This window comes from Musa acuminata, chromosome BXJ1-8 (assembly GCF_036884655.1).
Source record: "Musa acuminata AAA Group cultivar baxijiao chromosome BXJ1-8, Cavendish_Baxijiao_AAA, whole genome shotgun sequence".
Classification (NCBI taxonomy): Eukaryota; Viridiplantae; Streptophyta; class Magnoliopsida; order Zingiberales; family Musaceae; genus Musa; species Musa acuminata.
In genome coordinates, this window is record NC_088334.1 from 10,236,929 (window position 1) to 10,256,016 (window position 19,088).

The 19,088-nt window shown below is 47.9% G+C and overlaps 1 protein-coding gene across 1 annotated transcript; it reads left to right on the top strand.

The window, feature by feature from the left end:
- The first annotated feature begins 461 nt into the window (after positions 1 to 461).
- Positions 462 to 1,333, top strand: LOC103994220 (thaumatin-like protein 1b). The gene is made up of 2 exons (XM_065081316.1): positions 462 to 546; positions 636 to 1,333. The coding sequence occupies exons 1-2, from the start codon at positions 492 to 494 to the stop codon at positions 1,307 to 1,309; spliced, it is 729 nt and encodes a 242-aa protein (XP_064937388.1). The 5' UTR covers positions 462 to 491; the 3' UTR covers positions 1,310 to 1,333.
- The last annotated feature ends 17,755 nt before the right edge of the window (positions 1,334 to 19,088 follow it).

A 19,088-nucleotide genomic window follows, 5' to 3' on the forward strand; every position in this document is an offset into this window, starting at 1 on the left:
ATCCAACACGGACGGACGGACGGACGGACGGACGGCTGCTTCACCAGAGACACAAGACATCCTATATGTATTTTTTTGGGTTAGTATCTTTGCCTACGTAGCTAATTCTATCTGGGATAGCAACAACAGTTGATAGCTACGCGTAGTAATTAAACTGTGAAGACAACCAACCATTAACGCTCTTTATCTCATTTCTAATTTTAATGACTTGGTCATTAAGTATCAAAATCTTGATAAGTGTATTTCATTTAGAATAGATGGAAAGAAATTAATGCATATGGACCATATCATATTATTCACCTTCCTATGCTGGATGTCGATCCCAGATTCGGCATTCTGCATACGGTGCCACCTTTGGGTCGGTACACCTATCTCAGAACTCATGTACACACTCAGTCCATGCACACGACAACTTGGCTCTATATAAAGTGCCCCTCACTGCGACGTTTCGTCTCACCCCAACTCCTCTTAGTTCTCCGGAGCCTTCCTCTATGGCGCAGCTACGACTCGTCTCTCTCGCCTTCTTCGTCGCCGTCCTCATCTCAGGTCTGTTATCATCACTGGTTCTATGTATGCCTTCCTTTGCCATTGTTACGTCGTGTGTTCATGCACGACACCTGTCGGTGCTTCTTCAGGCGCGCACTCCACCACCTTTAACTTCAAGAACAACTGCCCCGACCCTGTTTGGCCTGCCTCGCTGGCCAATTCCGACAAAGGTGCTCTTTCCCAGACCGGATTCCAGCTGGACAGTGGCGCCTCCTTTTCGCTGGATGCGCCACCCGCCTGGGGAGGCCGGCTGTGGGCTCGGCACAAATGTTCCACCGACTCGTCCGGTAGATTCTCGTGCCTCTCCGGGGACTGCGGCACTGGGCAGGTGGCGTGCAATGGGGCGGGAGGAGCGCCGCCGACCACGCTCGTCGAGTTCACCCTGCAGGGCGACGGAGGCAAGGATTTCTACGACGTGAGCTGCGTCGACGGCTTCAACGTGCCGGTGTCGGTCGTTCCCAGCGGGGGGTCGAACTGCGGCAGCACGTCGTGCCGGACGAACATCAACGCGCGGTGCCCCACGGAGTTGCAGATGCTGGCGCCGGACGGGAGCGTGGTGGGGTGCAAGAGCGCATGCTTAGCCTTCGACACGGACGAGTACTGCTGCAGGGGCCAGTACGGTAGCCCGGACACATGCAAGCCCACCAGCTACTCCGAGATGTTCAAGGATGCGTGTCCTCAAGCTTATAGTTATGCTTATGATGACAAGAGCAGCACCTTCACCTGCGTGGGGGCTAATTACGATATCACCTACTGCCCTTGAAACCAACGTACATCTATCACAAGCTTCTTCTTATCTCGCTTTTGGCTCTCGAGAGAGCATAAATAAAAGAAGAGTTTCAAAGTTCTATTCGTGTCATTTGACTTCCATCTTTCTTTGCTTTGGACATATCATTCATTTCCAGGGAACAAAATGCATACAACACGCTGCCTCATGAGATAAACAAAGGAACAAATTTTGTATACGAATAAATATAAATCGATCGTAACACACAACAGAATTAAATGAAAATCACAATCAAATAGGACATTAAGATTTACGTTATAAAAATCACGAGGCAAACAAAAGAAAATTCATTATAAGAATAATGAATATATAAATCTTAGAGCCTCTTGCTCAAAACTCAAGTAATAATTACAAAATAATAACTAAGATACAAGGATTACGTCACTGTACACAATATCCAAAATTTCTCCAAGTAATCACAACAAAAATCTACTGTAGATCTGATGAGGGTAATAATTACGATAAGACTCACGTGACATCAGCCGCGTCAAGTGATGCATCCCGCCTCTGTCAACTTGATAAACCGCCCGGTCAACGCGGACCGGAACGCCTGCCGAGGCACATTAATTCCCTGCTCAGGCTCGATCCCTCACGCCACGCCAACGGCAATGTCGGACGCCATCAGAAGTACGATCCCGCTCCCTGCGGGCGGGCACGTCAAGCAACGGTAATTCTCACTATAAAAACCCCTACGCTCGGAGAGGAGTGGGGGGAGACAAAGAGAGAAAAAGAGACACACCAAAAGACTTCTTCATCTGAATCCCCCTTCACATCAACTAACTTGATCGTCGGAGGGGTCGGGCCGAGCATCCCGACCCGACCTTTGTGCAGGGACGAAGCCGAAGGTCCCCACGAGACGCGAAGGCGAGAAGTTCCTGCTCGGAGGAGACAATGACTACCGCACCCGACCACCTCGGCGGACTCGAAAATGGTCTTGGGAAGATTCCCTTCATTCGAACCCGAACCCAGCCACGTCGGCCCCGAGGCCACGACTTAAGGTTGTTTACACTAACAGATTGGCACTAGAAGGAGGGCCTCCAATGTCAAGGGATCCACAGACCGACACCAACGAGCCCCCAGCCGAGGGGTCGTTCTTAGCAGGGGCGCCAGTCGTGCCCCCTCGCGTGAAGGGCCACAGGCTGACGACCTCACCGTGACCTCGGAACGCTACTGGCGTTTGTTCAATGACCCGGGTCTGCTTCCTCCCGAAGGCGCTCCTAACGTCCCTTCACCCGTGTCGACCGAGGCCTTCCAAGACCTAACCCACTAGGTCCGAACCTTGACGGGAATGGTGCAGACCGTCATCCCGCTCATTTCCCAATCAGCAAACCCGTCGGCGGCCCAGCTTGCGCATCGACTGGAGCCGTCTGCGCCTGCACACGTAACCACCCCGGAGCTCCCTGGCTCACCCCAGACCCAGGCATTTCCCCTTGGAGATCAAGCAGTGGGAAACCCTGCCGGTCGGCCCGAGCAAGTGACACTCTCCTCGGACTCGACGGACTCACTTCGGGCCCAACTGCGCCTTCTTGGTCAACGACTCGATGAAGTACGGAGGGAGGTCCGTACCTCAAAGGGAGAGCTAGGAGACGATCCGTGTCGGGGGTCGTCATTCGCGGCTGAAATACGGGACCAACCGGTGCCCGTAAACTTTCGACTTCCCTCCCTGAACGCTTACGACGGCACCACCAACCAGGCGGACCATGTGTCTGTCTTTCGGGCTCAAATGGCGCTATACGGAACTTCTGATGCTCTGATGTGCAGGGCGTTTCCTACAACCCTGAGGGGGCCTGCTCGCACATGGTACAGCGGCCTGAAGACCGGGGGAATCGCCTCCTTCGATCAGCTTGCTAGGGAGTTCGAGCTCAACTTCCTAGCTTTGGCCCGACCGAAGTAATCCGTCGCCCTGCTCCTCGGACTAAACCAAAAAGAGGACGAACCCCTCTCCCATTATGTAAATCGATTCGCCACGGAAATCCAAGGTTTGTCAGATGCTCACCCCTCCCTATTGATGCAGGTGTTCATGGCGGGTCTCCGCCCCTCTAGGTTCTTCTGGTCCCTCGTGGAACGGCCCCCCACCGCAATTTCAGAAATGCTTCAGAGAGCCAACCAGTATGTTGCGGCTGAAGCCTGGATGTCGAGGAGGCAAGAGGAACATAAAAGGCCCTGGACGGAGCAACCACGAGGGCAGCTACCAGGCCCGCCGAGGCGCAGGGTGGACCGGTCCGACCCGTCCGTGCCAAGGTCGCCGCTCCCCGCCTTGGGAACATCCCGAACGCAGATATTTCTCCAGATAAAGGAGAAGGGGCTACTCCGAACCCCCAACCCGATGAGGAACCCACGGGAGCTCAAGGACCAGACGCGGTATTGTCGTTTCCACCGGCAAAACGGGCACGACACGGAGGAGTGCCGTGAGCTGAAGCGACAGATCGAGGAGCTGATTCGAAGAGGGCACCTCGGCCGCTACCTACGGCAGGACAAAGAAATTTCCCCACGGCCCGAGGGCCCATCAAAAGGTAGATTGACGTGATCATGGGCGGCCCGACGTCTGGGGGCAACAGTCTGTCTGGGCGGAAAGCATACGCCCGCACTGCCGTAGCCGAAGACTATGGGAGCGGACACGGGCCCGAGGTCACGTTTCTCGCTGAGAGAGCCGAGCAGCCCGAGCACGATGACGCGTTGGTGGTGACCGTCAGGATCGCCAACGCCCGAGTAAAAAGGATCATGGTCGACACCGAGAGCTCTGCCGACATCCTTTACCTCGAAACTTTCCAAAAGCTCGAGCTCCTCCGCGACGCCCTAGAGCCTATGAGCTCAGCGCTCACCGGGTTCACCAGTGAGTTAATTTCACCATTGGGCACGATCACCTTGCCCTTAACCCTCGGGGAAAGACCGAGGGCAAAGACAATGATGGCAACCTTCTTGGTGGTCGACTTTCCTACCGCTTACAACGCGATTCTGGGACGCCCCACCCTCAACAAGTTCAGAGTAGTCATCTCCACCTACCACTGAACCGTGAAGTTCTCGACCCGTGCGGGGGTCCGGGAAGTCAGCGGGAATCTCGTGATTCAAGGCGGTGCTACCTGACCGCGGTCTCCCTGCACAAGAGGAGGAGGGAGGAACCGCCCCTCGAAGACCCCCGAGAAGCAAAAAGGTCGTTCCAACACCCCAAGCTAACGGAGCCCACAGTGGATGTGCCGCTACAGGGGGGACACCCAGATCGAACGGTCAAGATCGGGTCGAAGCTCCCTGAGCGGGAGCAAGCCTAGCTCATCAATCTTCTCCAGGAGAATATCGATATCTTCGCCTGCTCACCCGCTGACATGCCAGGCGTGGACCCTGAGGTATCTCAGCACCACCTATGCATCTCCCCCGATGTGAGGCCAGTGAAGCAGAAGCCCCGACGTCTAGCTCCCGAACGCCAGCGTGCCATCCGAGAAGAGGTAGAACGACTTCTGGCGGTAGGCTTCATTGAAGAGGCCAATTATCCCCGCTGGTTATCCAATGTAGTCCTCGTAAAAAAACCCAATGGAAGCTGGAGGATGTGCATTGACTACACTGATCTCAATCGAGCTTATCCAAAGGATTGCTACCCCCTACCATGGATCGACCAGTTAGTCGATGCAATGGTCGGTCACGCCCGCCTTTTTTTCATGGACGCCTTCTCCGGCTACAACCAAGATCAGGATGGCACCCGAAGATTAGCAGCACACCGCATTCCTCACCGACCAAGGGGTATACTTATACAAAGTTATGCCATTCGGGTTGAAGAATGAGGGGGCTACATATCAAAGGACCGTGAACAAAATGTTCGCTCACCAAATTGGGAGAAACATGGAGGTCTACGTCGACGATATGATTGTGAAAAGTTGAACGACTATGGCCCACTTGTCCGACTTGGCCGAGACCTTCGACACACTACGAAGGTACAACATGCGACTCAACCCCACCAAGTGCGCCTTCGGCGTCAACTCAGGCAGATTCCTTGGGTTTATCATACATGAAAGGGGAATCGATGCGAACCCCGAAAAGGTACGAGCAATCGTCGACATGCAGGCCCCTCGGACAATCAAGGAGTTGCAGCGCCTGAACGGGAGGCTCGCCGCCATGTCAAGGTTCTTGTCCCGATCGGGCAACCGGTGCCTCCCCTTTTTCCGGGCTCTGAAGGACCCCAAGGACTTCGCATGGACGGCGGAATGCGAGGAAGCTTTCACCCACGTGAAGAAGCATCTGGCGTCCCTCCCTCGCCTTGCCTCGGTATCCCCTCGGGAAAAGCTGGGTGTCTACCTGGCCGCCTCTCGGCATGCGGTAAGTTCTGTCCTGATCAAGGAGGCCTTTGGAGAGCAGTTACCGGTTTACTACAATAGCCATATCCTTAACGGACCCGAGGAGCGATACCCTCCAATCGAGAAGCTCGCGTTGGCACTCGTACTGACCGCCTGGAAGCTGTGCCCCTACTTCCAAGCTCATCCGATCGTGGTAATCACCGACCAGCCACTCCGACAGATTTTGTCTAAATTTGACCTTGCAGGTCGCCTCCTCAAGTGGTCAGTAGAGCTCGGGGAGTTCGATATTCAGTACATCCCGAGGACCGCCGTCAAAGCACAGGCGGTGGCCGACTTCATCTCCGAACTGACTCAGCCCGAGGCCGAGGGGCCGAAAAGAGTGAAGATGGAATGGCTCCTCTACGTTGACGGATCATCCGGCCGAAAAGGTGCGGGGGCCGGCCTGGTGCTGGAAGCCCCCGACAAGCGCTCGTTCGAGCGCTCCCTTTGCTTCGGATTCAAGGCCACCAACAACGAGGCGGAGTACGAGATGCTGCTGGCGGGACTCAGACTAGCCGTCGAAATGCAAGTCGGCGACATACACGTCCTCACCGACTCGCAGCTGGTAGCCAAGCAACTCTCCGGCGGGTATGAGGCCCGGGACCCAATCATGTCGAAGTATCTGGCGGAGGTAAGAGCTCTCGCTGCTCGCTTTTCCCGCTTCACATTATCCAGGGTGCCGAGACGCCAAAACGATCGGGCGGACACATTGGCAAAACTGGCTTCTGGATCCGGTCCCGAGGTCAAACCCGACGTAGAGGAACTCCCCACCCGATCCATCACGGTCGCGGCGGTGGCCACCGCAGGCCCACCAACAACATGGGTTCAGGAGATGTTACAATTCAAACGTCACGGGACTCTTCCTGAGGATGAACCCACGGCTCGGCGCCTGCGCCGAACCCAAGCCTAGTACTGTGAAATTGGCGGACGATTATACAGGAGGTCGTACTCACACCCCCTCCTGCGCTGTCTAGATCCCGAAGAGGCTTAGTCGGTTCTCGCCGAAGTCCACAATAGTATCTGCGGTGAGCACATAGGTGGGCGCACCCTAGCGTTCAAGGCGCTGCGTCAAGGTTACTACTGGCCCACTATGCGTCGTGATGCGAGATCGTATGTGTAGAAGTGTGATGCATGCCAGAGGCACGCACCAATGCCCCGGCTGCCGGCGGTACCGCTAACGCCCATGGACTGCGCATGGCCTTTCGCACAGTGGGGGATGGACCTTCTCGGCCCCTTCCCCCTGGCTTCGGGGCAGCAAAGATATATTATTGTCGGGATAGACTACTTCACCAAATGGGTCGAGGCCGAACCGCTGGCATCGATCGCAGAGCATCAGGTAGAGAGATTCGTGTGGAGGAACATTGTTACCCGGTTCGATCTACCCAGAGTCATCATCACCGACAATGGGACGCAGTTCGCCAATGCCCGGTTCAAGGAGTTCTGCGTGACCTACGGGATACAGCTGAGGTTCAGCTCGGTCGCGCACCCCCAAACGAACGGGCTGGCCGAGGTGACCAACCAAGCCATCCTGGGCGGACTCAGGAGAAGGACGCTCATGGCCCAATCCACTTGGGTTGACGAGCTCCTGAGCGTCCTATGGTCCTTGCGAACCACACCTAAAACCGCTACGGGGGAATCCCCTTACAGCTTAGCCTTCGGCGCTGAGGTCGTCCTACCCACTGAGGTAGAAATTACCACCCCACGCACGGAATCTTATGACGATGGGACGTCGACTGAAGGGCTCTGAGCCGGATTGGACTTGCTCGAGGAAAGGTGAGCCGACGCACACCTGAAGGACCCATCCTACAAGAGAGCCGTCGTCAGGATTTACAACAGAAAGGTCCGTCCCCGACCTATCAGGCTGGACGATCTAGTGCTGTGTAGGGCCGAGGTAAGTAACCCAACCCGAGCGCATGGTAAGCTTACTCCCAAATGGGAAGGACCTTATCGGGTCGTCGAGATTGTCCGACCGGGCACGTACCGGCTCACGACGATGTCTGGCTATTCTTTGTCAAGGACATGGAACGTCCAAAACCTTAAGAAGTATTTCGTGTGAGAAGGCAAAGGTTGACAACATGCAAAAGAAAAAAAATTTTCTTTCATTTTCCAAAAACTGGAACTACAGGACTCGACCCTGACTTACAGACCGATCGACCCCTTATAATAAACTACGAAAGGTTACAGGAGCCTTTTATTCCTTCGGGACCTCCAAGCGATCATCGAAAGGGACGTCCTCGGGCATGTCCACCTCTAGGTCTTCGGGATGGGAGGGGAAAGGATCCTCCTCTACCTCGAGGCCGGGGTGGCGTGCACGGAAGCAGGCCAGGGAGATCCGGTACCCGTATTCGTAGGTAACCTGCCCCGACCGGACCATACCGAGCTGAAAGCCTGAGGACTCCTTATAGTCATCGATCAACTTCCTGTCTCTCTCTGGCCGCTAACTCATCTCGACGGCTAGGGCGTCGGAAGCCCCATTTACCTCAGCCCGGGCCTCTTTTAGCTTTCGCGCGAGGCCCGCCGCTTCCTCCCGAGCCAGACGAGCCTCGGCCTTAGTCACCCTCAAGAGCTTCTAGAGCTCGTTATTGTTGTCCTTGGAAACCTTCACCTTGGATGTGAGGCGTGCCGACTCTGCCTCCAGCTCCGAGGCACGCTCCTCAGTCGCCCTCGAGACAGCGGAGAGACGCGCCACCTCCACCTCCAGGTCGGAAGCACGCTGCTCAGCCGCGGCGACTGCCTCCGGGGCCGCCCCCGCTCGGACCTCTTCGATCTGCCGACGCAGCTGTGCGTTGCGGTCACCCAAAACGCCGAGGGCCTGGCCTGCGTCACGAACGCGGTCCATCAACACCGTGGAGTAGTGATGACTCTGCAAAGTGAAAATGTCAGCACAAGTACCGGTCGGGCTAAGAAGTCGATGACGAGATGCTTACCCATAGCAAAGACTTGGCGGACTTGCCCAACAAAATGTCCGAGGGCAGGCTGTACAGATCCCGAGCTATGTCGGGATGAAGCCCGCCTCGCGCAAAGGAGGTCGCGGCCTCCCCATCGGCCCACACCCGGGTCCCCGGGTCAGGCCCTCCCATCGGGCAACCAACGGGTCGGAGGGTCGGCCCTCCGGGAGATCGCCCATCACCAGAGCTTGATAGGGCTCATCTAGCACTCCCGCAGCAAGGCGACACCGGTCGCAGATGGAGGGTTCTCGAGGCGCCTTCCCTGCCACCTCGTTGTTCGGGCCAGCTTCGCCCCGACCAAGGCCCCAACGCCGACCGCAGCAGCCTGGTTCAACAACGACCTCACAAACCCGAGGTGGCGGCATATCATCCTTCTGGGCGGAGATCTTCGACTTCTTCCGAGGTCTGCCGGCCTCAAGTTCTACCGACACTTCTTTCGTGCCGACCCCAGGTTCGGCCATTTGACGCGACGACGCAACCGACGAAGTGCGCCCCCCGCGCACAGCGATGAGGTTCACCATCTCTGCACAAAAACACCAGCATTGGTCAGAACACCAAAACGGTCCTCACAAAAACCCTAGTATTCCCCGCCGTGGACATACCTCGAGGCGCCGGGCTAAGACCCGCCTCGACCAGCCACCCCTCGGTCATCTCCCGGATGGCCCGAGAGGCTGGGAGAATCTCCTTGAGCCGCCGAAGGTCCCTAAGCTCCTCATCGTTCAGGGACGGAGTGGTGTTTTCAATCACGCGCGTCGTCCACCGGAGCCCGAAGCCCCAGTCCTCCGAACGACAGACAAAAAAGAAACGCCCCTTCCATCCCTTATTACTGGAAGGGGCCCCGCTAACCCGGAAGCCCGATCGGGCTGACAGATAGTAGCCCCCCGACCCCTTGGAAAGGCGAAAATAGGAGAGGAAGAGGGATCGGGTCGGGGTGATGTTGGCGTAGTGGCACTCCCCTAGGAACGCCACCAGATAGCGCCAGGAGTTCGGGGCCATCTGTGATGGGGAAATACGCCACCACGAGATGCATGAGGTGATGACGAGATGCAGGGGGAGGCGTAGCCCGGCCTCGAAGGCATCCAGAGTCAGGGCGAAACCCTTTGGGATAGGGTCATATGCCCCCTGCCCCGGTTCGGGGGCAGTAAGAACGAACTCCTCCGGGACACCATAAAGGCCCCGGGATAACCGATGGACGACTCGCTCACGGTAGAGTCGAGGTCATGCGGCTACATTAGGGCTTCGAGAGCCTTAGCCGCTTTCTCGTCGGACGACGAGTTCGGACTCGGCGGCAATATTTTCTCTCCGATATTACCTGAGGTAGACGGTGAAGAAGACGAGAGCAAGGAAGAAGGGGAAGCCATCCTCACCGACCTTAGGAAGGAATAGTGGGATGGCCAATTCGAACGGAGCAACACAGTCCAAAGGAACAACTGGGCGAATGCAAGTAACAGGAGGTGCAGGAAGCCAACTACACACTATTTATAAGCCAAATCCCACCAAAACGATGACCCTTCCTCTCCTAAAGCACGTCGCGAACGTCGCTTTGCCATAAATTTGGTCTGACGTGGCAGCCAACTGGTGCACGATATGAATACTGAAGTGCTGATCTTATCGGCCTCGAAAACCAACGACCCCCGAAAGTGATGGCCCCTTGGGCTTCCCCAGGAAGCGACCCGGATTCCCGTGCCCGCGGGTCACTAAGCGCTGGATTAATGATCAAGACCAAGTGGCTCTTCGGCCGCATAACGCCTGAGATCACACCTGCGCGGCCTGCCCGCCTGCGTCGTGCTCCTCGGCTCCATGGTGCCCGAGACCACAACCTCTGCTCGGCCTGCCCAACTGAGTTGTGCTCCTCGGCCGCATGTTGCCCGAGACCACAAACTCTGCTCGACCTGCCCAACTGAGTTGTGTTCCTTGGTTGCATGTTGCCCAAGACCACAAACCTCTGCTCGGCCCGCTCAACTGAGTTGTGCTCCTCGGTCGCACAATACTTAGGGTCATCATCGTGCACGCAGCTCCCCCTCGTCGCTAAAACCCCACGCCTCCCACGCCACGGACGTTGGGCCGACAGGCCTCGGGCAAGAATGCTTTCTCCGAGCCGAAGCCATGCCTCGGACCCCGTTACTACGGTCAACACATAGCTTCCTTCGGGGGGGGGAATATGATGAGGGTAATAATTATGATAAGACTCACGTGACATCAGCCGCGTCATGTGACGCATCCCGCCTCTGTCAACTTGATAAACCGCCCGGTCAACGCGGATCAGAACGCCTGCCGAGGCACATTAATTCCTTGCTCAGGCTCGATCCCTCACGCCCCGCCAACGTCAATGTCAGACGCCATCAGAAGTACAATCCCGCTCCCTGCGGGCGGGCACGTCAAGCAATGGCAATTCTCACTATAAAAACCCCTACGCTCGGAGAGGAGTGGGGGAAGGAGACAAGGGGGGAGACAAAGAGAGAAAAAGAGACACACCAAAAGACTTCTTCATCTGAATCCCCCTTCACATCAACTAACTTGATCGTCGGAGGGGTCGGGCCGAGCATCCCGACCCGACCTTTGTGCAGGGACAAAGTCGAAGGTCCCCGCGAGACGCGAAGGCGAGAAGTTTCTGCTCGGAGGAGACAACGACTACCGCACTCGACCACCTAGGCGGACTCGAAAACGATCTCAGGAAGATCCCCTTCATTCGGACCCGAACCCAGCCGCGTTGGCCCTGAGGCCACGGCTTAAGGTTGTTTACACTAACAAGATCTAATCTAACATGAGATGAGAATACTACTTAGATTGGTTGATTGAGAATAGTCTCGACGTTATCCTTGTCTTCTTCCCTTTTTTTTTTCTTATTTTTATGTCATTTTTTCCTTATTTTGAATTACATTGCTGCTATAGTTTTCTATCCCTTTTTTTCATAGCCCTCACACCCCCTTTATTAGATCTAGATTTAGGTTAATAAGGAAAGTGGGTTATAGGCGGTTAAAGCCCACAATGGGCTGTCTGCCCACCATGACCAAGCCATACAAGAAGAAAAAATAAAGTAGAAAATTATAATCTGACAAGAACATGACAACAAGATTGGGACGAGGAGGAGCTTCTATGCTTTGTGATCTTATATGCTTCAAACATGTCTTTGTTCTTCAATGTAGTCTGTTCTTTCTTTTCTCACCTAAAGGATTGAGACGGACAACAGAAAGAAAAAAATGGAGAAAACGAGCAACCGCACTATTGAATAATGTAGGCAAGGAGAGATCGAAAAGAAAGAGAAGAGAGAGAGAGATAGAGGAAAGGGAGATTTGATGATCGGACGAGAAAGAACAGAGAGTAGTGGTTGCAAATGAAAGAATGCAGTAGAAAGAAATCGAAACCGACTGCCCATAGGGCCTCAGCCCACAGTGGTCATAGAATCGAACGTTATGTCTTCATACTGGTTGAGCTAATGCATTGATCTCACAACCGGTTGTGGTGTGAAGAGTTAAAAAACCAATTTGATTTTAATTAGAGTTATGTTCTCAAAGGAAAAATAAAAATGATTAATTAATCTCGCACTGCAATATTCTGATAATTAGGTTGGACCCACGACTCGAGTAACACACAACAAAAGAAGAAAACCCACGAGCTGGCTCTGATCTGGACCAGCTACATACCAAAGTTGAGATTTGGCTGCGACATGCCTTGCTCAAACTGGCCTTTCCCCTCTGCCTTTTGACGCCCACAGGCGAAGTAGAACTTTAGTCGCTGCACCGTCTCTCTCGCTATCCTGATCTCAGGTCCGTGATCATTGGTTCTATGTATGCCTTCCCTTGACATTGTTATGTCATTCGTTCATGCATGATACTTGTTGATGCTTCGTCAGGCGCACACTCTGCCACCTTTAGCTTCAAGAACAACTGCTCCTTCACTATTTGCCAATTCCGACAAAGGTGCTCTTTCCCATACCGGATTCCAGCTGGACAATCACGCCTCCTTTTCATATGGAGGAATCCATCTGATAACCTGCTAAACCCCGTAGGGAAGCTTATATTAGTTTTCAGTTGGTGCCATTACATATATTCATTAAAAAAATCATAATAAAAGGATTGGGATTGGATCCGATGAATATTATCCACCAATGTGATGGTCCTAAAGTTCATTAGTCATGTGAGGCATGACTAATGAAGATCGGAGTAGATCATTCATCGATCAAGAAATCATGATGAAACTTATAAATCAATCTCGACACCTCAAAACTTATAAATGATCTATCGACATCAAGAATCATACCTCAATTAACTCTTGATTGGCCTAAATCATAGTTGAATTGGTCCAACCGATTCAAATCGAGCTTAATTCAAATAAATTTAATTTAACCAACTAATAATCCTCATAAGATTAGTTTTGAATCACCGTAATTTCATCTAACTTAGAATTGAGTAGGTCTAATATGGGTCAAATGAGTTTAAATCGGTCTAGATCAATTCGGAAGCACTCTAAACCGATCAAAATCAACTAAATTGGTTCGGTTCGGATCTAATTTAGGAATCAATTAGGGCCAAACTCAAAAAACAAGTCAAAACAAATGGACCAACCTATGCCGAATACATCGAAATAGGAACAGAGAAATCTTGGGTCGACTCAAACAATACCCACAGATGCCATCGGCCAACTCTAGTCCAAATCTATGATGAAACCAAAGCTGCAAAGGGTTTTGTAGACTCGGATTTGGGCTCAACCTGTGTGTAGGCACCCGGTTAAGCTTTGATCTGACGCACCAACAACACATGATGCATGTGAACTGCACTTAGTTTGGGTGAGTATGTTGGTTGCGTGCTACGTCATGTTGGCTTCCGACGAGTCGTATCGGTAGGCCGCACTTGACTGGGTTGTGTTGTCGACTCAGCTCTGGTCCATTGGACTGAGCCGAGCCCGTACCGCCACTACACCCGTGTCAATCCCGCGTTGAGCTCGAGTCGAACAAGTGTCGATCATGCACCGAACCTGCGTCCAATCGATGCCACACATGAGCCGACCAAGCCAGGCCGAGTCTTGGGCTTGTGTCGAGTCTACACCTGGTTGAGTCAAGCATTGCAGACTGTCGGCTTATTTGGGTTTGTCTCGGTCCATTCGTCGCTCAGACGTAAATTAGATTAATCCCCTTTTGTTTTCATAAAATTTAAAAATCAATATATTGTGGGTTTTACATGCTATATAATGGGCATGAAGCTCTTATCATGTAAGGCAGGAGAGATGTCACATTCATACTAATTTTAGTATATCACTTAGTAGATCACTTGTTCCTAAGCAATCATAATCAAACTCGTAGATCAACCTCGGTATCTCAAAACTCATAAATAATCCATCAACATCATGAATCATATCATAATTAGTTTTTAATTTATATGAATCCTAGTTAAATCAATCTAATTAATTTGAATGAGCCTCGATTCAATTAGGATTTAATTAAACTAACATACGATCCTTATAAGATTAGTCTGGAATCACTATAAATCGATCTATGCCATTGACTCAGCTTTGGTCCATTAGACTGAGCTAAGCCTATACCATCACTCTACTCATGTTAATCCAATGTCGAGCCTGAGTTTAACCAATATCGATCTCACACTAAACCTGTGTCGAATCTAATGAGTCGATGTCACATATGAGTCGACCACGCTCGAGAGAATCGTGACCTGATTGAGTTAGGTGTTGTAGTCATCAACTTTGCTAGGTCTAGCCTAGTTCGTCTACCGATTTGACCTGTGTTAGACCTGAGCCGTCCTAATAAGATTAATCCCCTTTTATTTTCATAAAATTTTAAAATTTCAAAACAAATCATATAATAGCTTTAAAATTTCATAAAAATTAAATAAGAATTCCAAACATCATATTATTTAACTAAAAGCAAAAACATAATTTATTATATTACAAAACTGTTTTCCATGAATTAAATATCAATAACTAGTGTTTTTAAAATTATAAGTTCAATAAATCATGAATAATTCAGATAATATCATATGAACATATTTCAGGGTAGAGAAAACGTATCCTAACTTATTCAGAGTAGATAGATAATCAACAAGATTCAAAAACTATTTGTTTCATGAATTAAAGATATTATTCAAGTAAAAAATTCCAAATTAATACCTAAAAATACTTGAAAATTTCAAAATTCTAAACATGCAGAGTAGTATATTCAAAACAGAAACATAATTAAAAATATTACAAATATATCTTTATGAATCAAAAATAGCATTCAAGTCCATAATTCCCAATTAATAAAAATTCAGAATTTTCAGTCATATCTTTAGTCAAAATTTTCAGAATAAGTAATAAAAATTCTGGACATACAGAATAGTTTATTCAAATAAAAACACAAAAAAATAATTCAAAATCTATCTTCATGAATTAAAATGTATATAGAACCAATAATTACATAAAAAAATCTCATAAATATCGCAAATTCCAAAAATCATAGAGTTGCCTGCCCGATTAGGTTCTAATGATGCAGAACTCTTTATGTAAAACAAAAAAATAACCAAACAAAAAACTATTTATATGAATAAAATAATTTAATTCATATAAAAAGTCCTGTAATACATAAAAGTTCCAGATAAAATATTGTGAAACACTCAGAAGATAGAAAGATCAAAATAAAATTAAATAATCATTATAATCAAAATAATAATAATAATAAATCTGATTTTTTATGCATTAAATATAAATAACATAATAAATAATAAAAAATATATATATAATGATTTTTAAAAGTAATAAATCAGATTATGCAGAATTTTAATTGTCAAAATATAAATTTACATATGATGAAATATGGAAAGTTAGATTGCCTACCTCTCTAACAATTGTTTCATGTCTATTCAGACCTCAGAAGAGTCTAATCGATATAGGACTTTAATACGATGATTTTATAATTATTTAAATATTATTTGTTTCCTAACATAAAAGAATTGATTTATATTTAAAACTCCTTTTTAGGTCAAACATATCATCAAATCTACTTAAATAATAATTAAATATTTCACTACAGATAGAAGAGGATCATAGTTGGCTTTCCTACAAGGCCGAAGGGCAATAGGTTGTGAAAATACAGTTCACTTTGGGCCAGACGAGTCATATTGTAAAAGCCGTAGCAAGATGAGTCATATCGTAATAGCTAAAGCCCTCCATCAGTGAAAAGGAAGAACAACAAAATTAAAATCTTATAAAATCGAGCCATATGAGAGATAGTGTATAATTCCAAAATAAAAAACATCAACACCGCATCAGTTTTTTTTAAGTAGATTGCATCTTTAAAATGATTATATATTTTACAATAATTATATTTTTAAGAGGACTATTCTTACAATTATCACCATCAAGTCGACCTCATTCTCAAAATGATTGTACAATCGAGTCAGTCATACGTGCTTTCGATTCGGTCACATCTTTAAGTTGATCATTTGCTCAAGTCGGTAGCACCATCGAGATAGACCGTTGATAAGTCGACCACAATGTTGACTTGGCTACACCTTTAAAACAACTTGACTCTTCTAGTTGCATCTTCGAAGCACCCTCAGATTGCTCTGCACCTTAAAGTCCCTCGTGATCATGCATTAATGTCGTGACATGCTCAAATCGGCAAGACAATAATAAGGCTCAAATCAGATGGAGCCAATCGAAGGTAACGGCAAGGGGTCTCCAGAATAACTTGTATTGACACGGCAAGTCTTCCATGACATGCTCATATTGGGCTTATGTTGGGCTTCAAACTCAACCTCGATAGATCAGGTGAACGAGTCATCTCTCAGCCCATCTAGGGTGCTCCTCGTCTGACGTGTGCCCGACCTCAGTATGTCAAGGCACGTCAAGTGAAGTGAAGGAGGCATGGCCTGGGTCGAGACTCTCGATCTCGATTTTTAAAATATGGTGATTATTTTAAAATATATATAGTAGTTTTGGGCTTTTTAAAATATGGTGATTATTAAAAAATATGGTGATTATTTTTAAAATATATTTTAAAAAATATATAAAGAACGTTATTTTTATCTTGAATAAATAAATCGAGTGCAGAAGGAATGCTTTGGGCTTGGATGGTTCAGATATTATTTTTTTTGTCTTAAGCGAATGTGAATGTATCATATGCTAAAACGACATATTAGTCACATCCGACAGATATATTTTCTGATGACGCATCAAATATGTACCATCTATACATTTGCCCTCACAACCATATATCATATGCAGATGCTTCGCTCTCAATTTTTCGTTCTAATAGGAGTATGATGTCGGGCTCACAGGTAAAGTGCTTGGATTATAAGGCTGGGTTTGAGCGTCGAGAGAGAGAAGCTGGATTCTAATGTATCGGTTTCTTCTCTTCCGACCTATCGAGATCGAGAATCTCCACTCGGGCCATGCCTCCTTCACTTGAGGGTGCGATCGACATGAGCAAATAATCAACTTAAAGGTGTGATCGAATTGAAAGCATGATTATGTATGATTGACTCGATGGTACAATCATTACTAAGGTCGATTTGACTCGAGCGAAGAAACAAAATCATCAACTAAAAAATCCTAACATAAATAAACATCCTTTCTTTTCATCGATAAATATAATTAGAATCTAATCAAATTTATAATATATATCTCTTATTTAATTAAATAAGATCAGACTAAATGATAAGACAATATTCGATATGAGAAACTATTAATCTTATATGTTTTTTTTTATCGAATTATAAATATTTGCGGGTTTGAAATCACATTTGATATATATCACTTTGTAAAGATTTTAATAATTTATCTTAAGATCCTATGTTTCACTTTTGTCACTTATTCTTTCCATAAAAATAATTATTAAATGTATTAGTTAGCCTACTTGTTAAATACTTTAACAGTTTAACAGAACCTTTTATACTACTTTGGATTAGCTTGATATTTGATATTTCCATCTTAACTCAATTAGCTTGGTTTAGTCAAAGATGACAATCTTAACTAGCAAGAGAGAACTTTGACTTAGTATATAAGTGTAAATATATCAATACTTTTCCATGATGAGAATGTAATTGTGGAAAATAAGTGATCTGTAAATGAGGATCCAAACATAAAAGCTCCAATGGGACTAAGAGTATGTGAGAATTGATAAGCAGATAAAATTTCCTTAAGACAGTTGAGGAAATCTCTAAGCAGTTGAGAAAAGTCCTCCATGCTAAATGTATATAACCTCTCCGAATGTGTATAAATAGTTATCAAGAGCTTATTATCTAAATGAACTAAGCAATTACATCTTATACATTTCATAGTTTTTTTATCTTCTTTGTTTAATTCTTTACAAGAACATTTGGAATATTTTACGTAATCTTCTTTGTGCTAAATGGAAGAACAGCTTGTGAGGTATGAACAGTCGCATGTTCGTCAACACCCAATTGATCGATCCAAAATTACCGACAAACAATAATTATTTGACACTTGGTTTTCGGTGTGGTGAAGCTGTTGCAGAGCACTTAGGAACGGATCTCCGCGACAATGCTCGGTTGTCTCCTCCGTGTGGCTTCCACTTCCGAACTCCACACGGTGCCGATGAAGCTTCAAAACATCGGCTTTCTCGATCGAGTTGTGGGTGCGGAGTTGGTGATCAGTAAAATAGTTAGATCTTGGAATCATGGATCGGAGATCTTGTGGGGAGTGTTACTGAGCAATATATCTTATGAGGGTAGATTTTGATTGTTCATCTGAAGTGGAAGATTGTTTCTAGTACGAAACACATCGTAAATCTTATCGCAAATGAACTAAGACTTAAAGATGATCACTCCTCTCCTACTCTTGTGTTGGCTGAGCCTCAAAAAGAGTTGGTATAGCCACGATCATGGCGATCCGAAATATGAACGGGTTGACTCAATGGCCGCGTGGTGGTCGATTCTTCCCGGCCCAATATTGGGTTTCATCATTATGCCGACATCTGCGCAGTGGAAATGAGATGGCATTCATATTATAGCAGGATGTATGATCCAGAAATAGTTGGGTTAAAGTTGGATTCGACTTTTACGAGATCTTTTGTATAAGTCTTTTTCAGTGAAGTTTCTCTCTGCCGACTGAAGTTTCCCAAAAAGCTTTTTATCATGTAGGAGTTAGATGTTAATCCTAAATCTAAACATATAGGAGCTTCGAGCTCAAGGTTGAAGAAGGTACAGTTGTTTTCCTGTAAGAAGAATGAGAATGGTGTTACTATTCTTAAAGAGGAAGAAGAAGAAGAAGAAGAAGAAGAAGAAGAAGAAGAGATAAAACTGGAAATCCTAAATTAAGCTTGCAAGTTACTGTCGGGAACCCTCTCACAGGTACATATTTGAAGGGAAATCCATATTAGGGAAGCTGAACTATCACTCGGGAAGACTGCAACAAAAGCAATCCAAAGATTCGCAGCAGTAGGAACCGCTGAGTGCAATCATCAGAAAGAGAACAAGTGCGCGTGCAACACCCACCTTGACGATAATGAATTCGCAGTTTGGCCCACCCTGT

Excerpts from the sequence above, each read along its gene's own strand:
- LOC103994220 (XM_065081316.1), top strand. The coding sequence starts at position 492 with ATGGCGCAGCTACGACTCGTCTCTCTCGCCTTCTTCGTCGCCGTCCTC. Across the intron at positions 547-635 it reads CGTCGCCGTCCTCATCTCAG|GCGCGCACTCCACCACCTTT; the intron begins GTCTGTTATCAT and ends GTGCTTCTTCAG.